The 9205-nt window shown below is 44.7% G+C and overlaps 1 protein-coding gene across 2 annotated transcripts; it reads left to right on the top strand.

Moving 5' to 3' along the window:
- The first annotated feature begins 2233 nt into the window (after positions 1 to 2233).
- LOC119277584 (probable methyltransferase PMT11) lies at positions 2234 to 7917 on the top strand. Of its 2 annotated transcripts, XM_037558869.1 has the most exons (9): positions 2241 to 3139; positions 3453 to 3602; positions 3884 to 4154; positions 4273 to 4383; positions 5153 to 5312; positions 5789 to 6046; positions 6384 to 6506; positions 6911 to 6988; positions 7366 to 7917. In XM_037558869.1, exons 1-9 carry the CDS (start codon positions 2372 to 2374, stop codon positions 7568 to 7570), a joined length of 2124 nt encoding a protein of 707 aa, XP_037414766.1. In that variant the 5' UTR covers positions 2241 to 2371; the 3' UTR covers positions 7571 to 7917. The 2 variants fall into 2 exon arrangements, with proteins under 2 accessions (XP_037414767.1, XP_037414766.1); XM_037558870.1 differs by lacking the exons at positions 6384 to 6506; positions 6911 to 6988; positions 7366 to 7917 and adding an exon at positions 6202 to 6377 and having other exon boundaries at positions 2234 to 3139.
- The last annotated feature ends 1288 nt before the right edge of the window (positions 7918 to 9205 follow it).

The following is a 9205-nucleotide window of genomic DNA, read 5'->3' as shown; positions in this document are numbered from 1 at the left end:
CGCGGTGGGAGACGTGGGTGCTGCGTGAGGAAGAAAGGGGCTCTAATGAACCATTTTTCTGTAGATCCGACGGTCTATACGATTGGCATCGGAAGGCCCGCGCGCGACCGGTCGATACTTTGGGGCGCTTATCAGATGCCTCTCTTTTTAAGAGTTACAAAGTTGAGTCATCTATTTTGGAACGGAGGGAGTTTTTTAGCAGAAATGTCCATGATTTTAAGAAATACTCCCTCCGTTCCTAAATATTTGTCTTTCTAGAAATTTTAACAAATGACTACATACAGAACAAAATGAATAAATCTACACTCTAAAATATGTCTATATACATCCGTATGTGATAGTCCATTTGAAATCTCTAAAAAGACAAATATTTAGGAACGGAGGGAGTAACTAATTATTTTAGATAAGCATAACTTATTGTAGATATATTTTTATTGTCATCATTACATTACATGCAAAATTTAAAAAAGAAATAGAGAAAAATTCACTCTAGGTCACTAAACTTGAGCCGGGTGACACATTTGAACCACTACTTCAAAATACCCGAACTACGGTCCAAGTACTTGCGCTAGGGGTTCATTTTGGTTCATGTATACGATTTTGTGTATGTATTTGCTGACTTGGCCGAATCAGCGGCCGCCAGCTCGGTTTTGACCGCCACACTGTCGTTCCTTTCGTGAGTACAAGTCCATCCGGTTTTTTTTTTTTTTGCAAAATGGCATACGGCCGGCAGATCGATCCATGGTCCCTCTGCATCCATCCCCACGCTGCCACGCAGTCACGCACCCTTCTAGTCACCCGATCGGTCCCCAGCCTACTCGAGGTGGTCGTGCGGCCTGAGCGGCATATAAATTTGTCAGGAATGTGCATATTTCAGATAGAATGACAGCCGAGCCGACTACTGAACATTCAGATATTCAAGTTTCACGGAGGAAAACATTTCCTATGTCAGAAATGGATTATTATTTAACATAATACTATATAAATTACCTGAGGGTCATGAGACCCCAGAATATGGGATAGAGGATTTTGACAGCAAGTGAATTGCTGGAGATAACAGGAAGGGCTCCCTTGTAGATCCCATAAGCAAAGGCGCCATTGCCACTTAGACAGGCCGGCACATTTTGTTGACTGAAAGAAGTTAAGCTCGTATCGCATGCTAATGCAGTCATGTCTGATGACCAAGGGAAGTGAAAGCACATCTCCTTGGAGCAAGCCAGTGACATCAAATTGCAGTTGTTGTTTATCTCGCATTCCGATTGTAGGCAGGAGGCAACACGCTGAATCGCAAGAACATACCAACATCCACCTGCAATCTGGAAATGAAAGACACATATGAATAATCAACAGTGCCTATAATAATTTAGCATGCATGGTCCCTTCAATTAGCACCAGCTGTGCTACTATATTCAGGTCGTGGTGTGCGTGCGCGCGCGGAGAGAGCAATGCACTACCGGACTTGTGCCGCCGCACGCGCCGTCGCCTGCATGCGCTCGGTTCAGTGGGGCTTCGCCAATCGCCATGGCGTCTTGGCGGCAGCGCCGGCTGAATAAAGATCACTTGTGAGCAGCTCAGCGTGGCGCCTGGCGACGCCAATGCCGACGAGGTAGGCGACGGAGGTGCTCATGGTGCCCTCGAGCATGCAGCCGAGGTAGCGCTCGAGCACGCGCGGCATGTCGCCGGGCTTGACGTCCATCCCCTGAAGGTACTTAACGACGGGCGCAAGGTCGACGGTGATGCTGGCGTGGAGCACCTGCGGGTGGCGGCGGAGCAGGTGCGGGAGCTCGTCGCGGCGGACGCCAATCTTGCCGAGGTAGTCGAGGACGGGGACCATGTTCTTGCGGATGTTGCAGCCGAGGGCGAGCGGGTAGGCGGCGAGGTCGTCGAGGCCGAGGCCGAGGGAGCGAAGGAACTCAGACGCACTCCCGCATTGTCCGGCGTTTTTACAAAAAAAAACCTCGAATGGACTAGTATTCACCCTAGGCACGACTAGGTGACGGTCAAAGCAAGCTGGCGGCCGCTGGCTCGGCCAAGTCAGCAAATACGTAGATGAAATCGTACATACGGGCCAAAGTGAACCCCTTGCGCAAGTACGTGGACCGTAGTTCAGGTATTTTAAAGTAGTGGTACTAAAGTGTCACGCGGCTCAAGTTATGTGACCTACCGTGAATTTTTCACAAAGAAATATTCTATCAACCACTGTACATACTCCTCCGAGAAACAATAATAACGGAAGTGGGATTTCCCCTTCGAAGCAACACGCCGGAGTCCAGTTCACTCCGCTGTACGATCCCATCCCCTCCGCATCGGCAAGGCACCGCGCCGACGCCGATCGCTCCCCACCCAAGGGCGGCCGGCCGGCGGGGCGAGCATGAAGGCCCTCGGCGCGCACGCCTCCGATCTGCTCCGCGGCCCGCACCTCGTCCGCGCCACCGTGCTCTTCTTCGCCTGCGCCGCCTCCTTCCTCGTCGGCTACCGCTGGTCCGACGCCTCCGCGAGCCCCCTCTTCTTCTCGTCCGTCTTCTCCCCGGCGTCCCCCTCCTCCCGCATATCGTCTCGCTCCCCTTCCGTCGCCATCTCGCCTAACTCCAACATCTCCTTCGACCCATCCCTAATCCCCGCCCCCGCAGCTGCTCCGCCCGCTTCGTCTACCCCCAATGCCCCGCCGCCGCCTCCAGTGGCATCTCCGCCGCCTCCAATGCCAACTCCGTCGCCGCCGCCTCCAACGCCAACTCCGTCGCCACCACCGCCGCCTCCCCTCCCGCCCTCGCCCCCTCCCCCGCCCGTCCGCCTCGGCATCGTCGGCGAGGACGGCGCTATGCGGGACGACTTTGACATCGGCGCCGTCGTCAACGAAACCGATCTGGCCACCGACGAGGGCGCGCCGGAGGAGCTTGGCAACGCGGGCGCCGGCGGCGGCAACAGGGCCCGGATTGGGAAGTTCCCTGCCTGCCCCGCGAGCATGAGGGAGTACATTCCCTGCCTCGACAACGACGAGGAGATCAGGCGGCTGCCCTCCACGGAGCGTGGGGAGCGGTTCGAGCGGCACTGCCCGGCCAAGGACAAGGCCCTGAGCTGCCTCGTGCCAGCCCCCAAGGGGTATAGGGCGCCCATCCCCTGGCCTCGGAGCAGAGACGAGGTGAGTATCTGTATTGATTCTTGCCGGTTCAACTGGTAAAGAACCTTTCGGTTTTACTGCAATGGAATAGTATGTCTTTGTACTGTAGTAATCTTCTTCTTGGGTTTCTGCTAGCACCTCTCTGCACACAGGGTTTATTGTTTCACCAATCACAGCACTCAAAGTTTTAGCTTGAATGAACTAGACATGATTTAAGCAACATTTGATGTATGCCATTATTGCTGCAGAATCGAATTGAACCAACTGGGTTGGCTTTTCCCCCAGAAACTGCAGCATCCATGTAATGGAATTTATGTACTTCTGTGAATTGCAGGTGTGGTTTAGCAATGTACCTCATACACGCTTGGTTGACGACAAAGGAGGGCAGAATTGGATTACCAAGGCTAAAGATAAATTTACATTTCCTGGGGGAGGAACCCAGTTCATACATGGAGCAAGTCAATACCTGGATCAGATATCTCAGGTTTCCCTTGATTATATATTATAAATTACTCAAATCTTTTTGGAAACGTGAAAGGTAACTTCAAATTGCTTAAAACATGAAAGCAAACGAGTAGTTTCTAGAGAGTGTATAAGTAAAAGTAGAACATAACACATATGGGTTCTAGATGCATCCGTGCTTAACAGGAACATGCAAAAGACAAATAACCGCTAAAGTTTCATGGACTGCATCAGCTTCCACTGCTAAAAAACCTCTACCATTTCTGAATCTCATTCGAAGCACATGTTTCTCTGTTTGTCCAGATGGTACCAGATATTGCATTTGGCTCTCGCACTAGAGTTGTTCTGGATGTTGGCTGTGGTGTAGCAAGTTTTGGCGCATACTTACTTTCACGTGACGTGTTGACATTGTCCATTGCTCCCAAAGATGTTCATGAGAATCAGATACAGTTTGCTCTTGAGCGTGGTGTTCCTGCAATGGTGGCAGCATTTGCAACACACAGACTATTATATCCCAGTCAAGCATTTGAGATTATCCATTGTTCCCGCTGCAGAATAAATTGGACACGTGACGGTGAGCACTCATTTTGATGTGTAGTTTTACTTTATTTATTTTCTTGATAATGCACCTACTTTATTCCTTCGATTGACAAACCACTTAATTCCTGTTGTCATAATTTACCTTTTCTAAGATGGAATCCTGCTCCTGGAGGTTAATAGAATGCTAAGAGCTGGTGGGTATTTTGCTTGGGCAGCACAGCCTGTTTATAAGCATGAAGAGGCCCAGCAAGAGGCGTGGAAAGGTATTGCTGCTTAGTACTATGTGATAATTTTGTTTCTTTAGGGCTATATACACTATGTGTCAATTTACACTGTTGTTATTTTTCCACAAGATGCATCCATAGTTGTCCATTTGTTGATTTTAGGATCTAGTCAGAGTAAAGTCTTCTTTTGTTTTCAAACCGGATTCCCGTTGACTGGTAATGGAAAAGGAAGTTCATTAGGACTAGAGGGAAACGAGTCTGATGCACTGCCAGAAAACTCGATCTTGAGCTACAGGCATTACCTAATGGATCTGTTTTTGATCGTGCTATCCTATTGCAAAATACAAACTGATCTCAGCCAGAACAACTTAACACAGCCTTGACAGGAAAAATGTTATCATATTGTGTATGCCTGTATCTTTGGCATACACAAATGCTTTGACCTGAATTCTGTGCTCTACTACCTATTTGGCTGTTCCCGGTTTCCCGCATAAGTTAAATTGCACAACTAGAAAGAGGATGGATTCCTATGGTTACACATGAACAATATTTTTCTAGTAACAACTATCTACGCCAAACTGCTAATATGCACAGATGGCCTGATTAAATCTACAGTATGCCAGAGATATTCTTTCATGTGAAGGATGACGAAAATTGGAAGTGCATAGTTTAAACTGCAAATCCTTGGGATGTTGTAATAATAGTTTTTGATAACATTACTTATATCAGGTCAAGAAGCCTCTGATAATGAAATGCTGCATTGTTTTTTGTTTCCAAAATGATTGCTCACAGATAAATTTATTTGTAGAGATGGAGGACCTCACAACCCGACTTTGTTGGGAGCTTGTGAAGAAAGAGGGATATGTTGCTATGTGGAGGAAGCCTGTAAATAACTCGTGCTATATGAGCCGTGATCCAGGGGTCAAACCTCCACTTTGTGATACTGATGATAATCCAGATAATGTCTGGTATGTTTCGACCTCACTTGACCCGGTTTTATTATTGAAGCATCAGTTTAACACTTTAGTCACTTCTTGGATAAGTCTTGGCAGTGGAAATAACTTAATAACTCTCATTACTGGCCACATTGTTTTCTCTGTCATTAAGATCTTTAATTCTTGTCGGGCCTTAAAATAGCACTTTAGATGCGAACGATCTTTCATTTCCATCATCATTAGCAAGATCTGTCAAGCATTTGCCATCAGTATGACAATACCTGATAAACACAAAGCATGTTGACAGCAAAATCTGCAAGAATGTGGCGTATAATTAATGTTGGGGCAACAATGTGCTTTAACCTGTTCATCTTGTTGTTTGCACTGCGATCATTTAACAGATGCTGAAATTCATATAGACTGCTTCTCCTTTCTTGGACTATATTATACTGTTACTGAGCTTATTTGACACAAACTTTTTTTGCGCTATACGTTCTCTTCGGTTTCAGGTATGTTGGTCTGAAAGCATGTATCAGTCGACTACCTGTGAATAGTGACGGATCAACTCCCTTTCCATGGCCTGCACGCTTAATGGAGCCTCCAAGGAGACTTCAAGGTGTTGAAATGGACGCCTACTCATCAAAGAATGAGCTTTTCAAAGCAGAGACGAAATTTTGGGATGATATACTCGAAGGTTATATTCGTGTTTTCAAGTGGAAAAAGTTCAAACTCCGGAATGTAATGGACATGAGGGCTGGATTTGGAGGGTAATTTATTTGCTCAAAGCCCTTTCTTTCCTGGTCCCTCCATTCTCTCTCTTGTTGTTTCAAACATAGAAATAGCCTCCAATCACCTCTGACCATTAGAAGGTTGTTAGCAAAGCTACTAGATGGAGGACTCACATTTGTTTGGATGAATACAGACCGAGAATACATGGAAATACTGCTGGAACCGATGACCTCGGCTGTCACAACCTTTTGCTCTAATACCAGGCTATGGGTTGTCCTGAATACAAAATAATTAGCAGATCAGACTTTTGTGCTTGATGTGGAATATTGTTTGTTTTGCTGAACATCTCATTTCTATTACCAATTTTGCGTGTAGGTTTGCTGCTGCATTGATCGGTCGCAAGCTTGATTGCTGGGTGATGAATGTTGTTCCTGTTACTGAGCCAAACACACTGCGTGTAATTTATGACCGGGGACTTCTTGGAGTGGCCCATGACTGGTAAGTTTTTGGTATATTCGTTGCCTGGCATAATATTAAGTTGGAATTGCTCTTCCTAAAAAAATATTGCACTTCAACATGGAGTTCTAAGCATAGCATATCAGCCACATTTTCTTCTCATTGCATCTTGTCTTCCTGAAGTGTTTGAATGAGTTCCTCGGAACGAGTTGCCATGCATTGAATTAGCCAACATTTTTTATTATAATATTATCAGTGCTTTGCTTCCTATATTTTCCGGACATCAAACTTCTTTCTAAGAAGCAGCTGGTAGATGCTTGACGTGAATGAGCTCATGGCATAGTTTCCACCTTTTTCTTGAAGAAGAAGAAAAGGCACCCAAAGGGCATCATGTAGTTTCCACCTTGATATTGCCCATTCTGCAATTTATATGTTTATATGGACAGGTGTGAACCATTTGACACATATCCAAGGACTTATGATCTGCTGCATGCATTCGGGCTATTCTCAAAGGAGCAGAAAAGGTAACCAGCTCTTTTGAACATAAATTCATGTTAGTTCTTTGTTCAGGTTTCTTGACAAAAGATATGTAGAAATCTCCATGGTTGTATAACCCAGGAAACCCAAGAATACAATTGAGAACAAACTGCTGCTTTAGGCCTTCTAGCCTTTAGCAAAACATGTAAACAATTGAGGTGCTTACGTTAAAGGAGATGGTTTATTACATGGATGCCCGGCTATGTAACTAAGTTGCACTGTTTAAGCACCCGGTTGACAACACCTTGCTTGGATTATTGTGTCATCTATTACTCTGTGGTAGTTGTAATGCAGAAGAACTGACCTTACGTCATTCATCGGATATACCTTATTTGCAGTTCACCATATTTTCTCTCATTACCAGGTGTAACGCCTCAATTATCTTGCTTGAGATGGATCGGATACTCAGACCTGGTGGTAGGGCGTATATCCGTGATAAAAAGGAAACGATAGTGGAGATCAAGGAAATAACAGACGCGATGGGATGGAGATCCACCATACGTGACACTGCTGAAGGCGCGTATGCTAGCAGGAAGGTTTTGATGTGTGACAAGCCGATGGTGCGCTAGCCGATCAGGCAGAGCATTCTCCGGCAAGCAATGCTGTGGCGGGTGCCTGCGGTTTTAGTTCTCCGGCACCGTTGGAACCGACTACAAGAACTGCAGTGGACTGGAGATTGACATTGTGCTCCGTAGATAGGTTATAGGTGGAGGTCAAAGCTGTAACTTAATTCGATTCATCATTTGTTTGTACAAGTCCGATCTAGCTCGGCGTGTTTTTGTTGTAACATATATATACGGTGATCGAAAGAAGACTTGGCAAAGGTTTTGGGTGAGTTCTTTTTTTTCTTCAAGGAAAGAGAATGGATGAGATATTTGTTGTACTGGGCTGTGATGAAAATAGTGGTTGCTCCTTTGCGTGCAGGGTGTCTCTATTCTACTGACCGAGGTTTACAAATGTTCTATTGCTGTTAACGTTGGTCCATTGGATCTCATGTAGAATTGGAGTTGTGTCGACAGCTTTTCCATGTCAACTTTTATGTAGCATTGATATGTTCTTCCATGCTGTATGTGGTACAGTTCCATACTTGCATGCTATATGTGGGGGTGAAAAATGACAAGCTGGAAAATCGAACAAAAAATTACGTATACAACTATAAGACGGACAGGAGCATTCTGTTTTGATCGGTCTGTAGGATTTTTTTTTTTTGCTTGTTTGTTTTGGAAATGAGCAATAGGATTGTAACACTTTTTTTTTGAGAAATGTAACAATTTTTTAGGGCACTAGGATTTTTTTTTTGAGACAAACTAGGATTTTTGTTAAAACTTAATTAGAGCAAGTAGGGGTTGGAACATTGTATTCTGATTTTTAGTTTAGAGTCCAATCGGCGTCACTGACCATGGGCTCTCACAAAGCCCAACAGGCCGAGCAATAAGAGCGGAGCCCTAAACTATACCACTCTAAGAAAATCTATTTTTTTTTCACAAAAAAAAAAGAAAATGTAAATAACTATGAGATCCGTCTCACCTAATGCCAAACAAATTGACTCGGCATGCGGGCAAAGCTCAATTATGTACTGATTGTGGACAGTACTATCTTCTCCACATACACAAGAATTGTTACCACCGGCCTGAGTACAGTTCATGAGCTCCCGCACATGTGAGTACAGTCCATGAGGGGAGTATATCATTGTGATACCATGACTCAAGTGCTCCCATCCTCTAAGTTTAAAAAAGGTCAAATTTGGAAGTGTTAATATTTTTTTTTATGAATCTTCACAAGACATATGTCTACCACTCCTAAAAATTTCAGATCCAAATTCAAAATACACATTGAGAAACAAAAATAAATAAATTCAGATATGAATAGTGTTGTTTTGGACATATTCATGTTGTCTCTATTACTGACACTATTCATGTTGGATTTATCTTTTTTATTCTTAATGTGTATTTCGAATTTAGATTCAAAATTTCTAGGGGTTGTAAACATATGTGTTATGACATTCAAAAAGAAATCAGAATTTTTTGACACTTCTCAGTTTGACCTTTCCAAACTTGGAGCATTATCACAAGATATTCTCCTAGTCGATGAGCTCGTGTACATGCGTTTTCTGGAAATGCTAATGCATTTGCGCGGCAAATTAATTGGTTGGAGGGCCGGGAGAGATTCTCTAGCTAGCTCTAGGGTGGCTTTCAGCCGGAATA

Source organism: Triticum dicoccoides, chromosome 3B (genome assembly GCF_002162155.2).
Source record: "Triticum dicoccoides isolate Atlit2015 ecotype Zavitan chromosome 3B, WEW_v2.0, whole genome shotgun sequence".
Classification (NCBI taxonomy): Eukaryota; Viridiplantae; Streptophyta; class Magnoliopsida; order Poales; family Poaceae; genus Triticum; species Triticum dicoccoides.
Note: the sequence above shows the minus strand (reverse complement) of the source record. Positions and strands in the feature narration are given on the sequence as shown.

Excerpts from the sequence above, each read along its gene's own strand:
- LOC119277584 (XM_037558869.1), top strand. The coding sequence starts at position 2,372 with ATGAAGGCCCTCGGCGCGCACGCCTCCGATCTGCTCCGCGGCCCGCAC. Across the intron at positions 3,603-3,883 it reads ACCTGGATCAGATATCTCAG|ATGGTACCAGATATTGCATT; the intron begins GTTTCCCTTGAT and ends CTGTTTGTCCAG. Across the intron at positions 4,155-4,272 it reads AATAAATTGGACACGTGACG|ATGGAATCCTGCTCCTGGAG; the intron begins GTGAGCACTCAT and ends ACCTTTTCTAAG.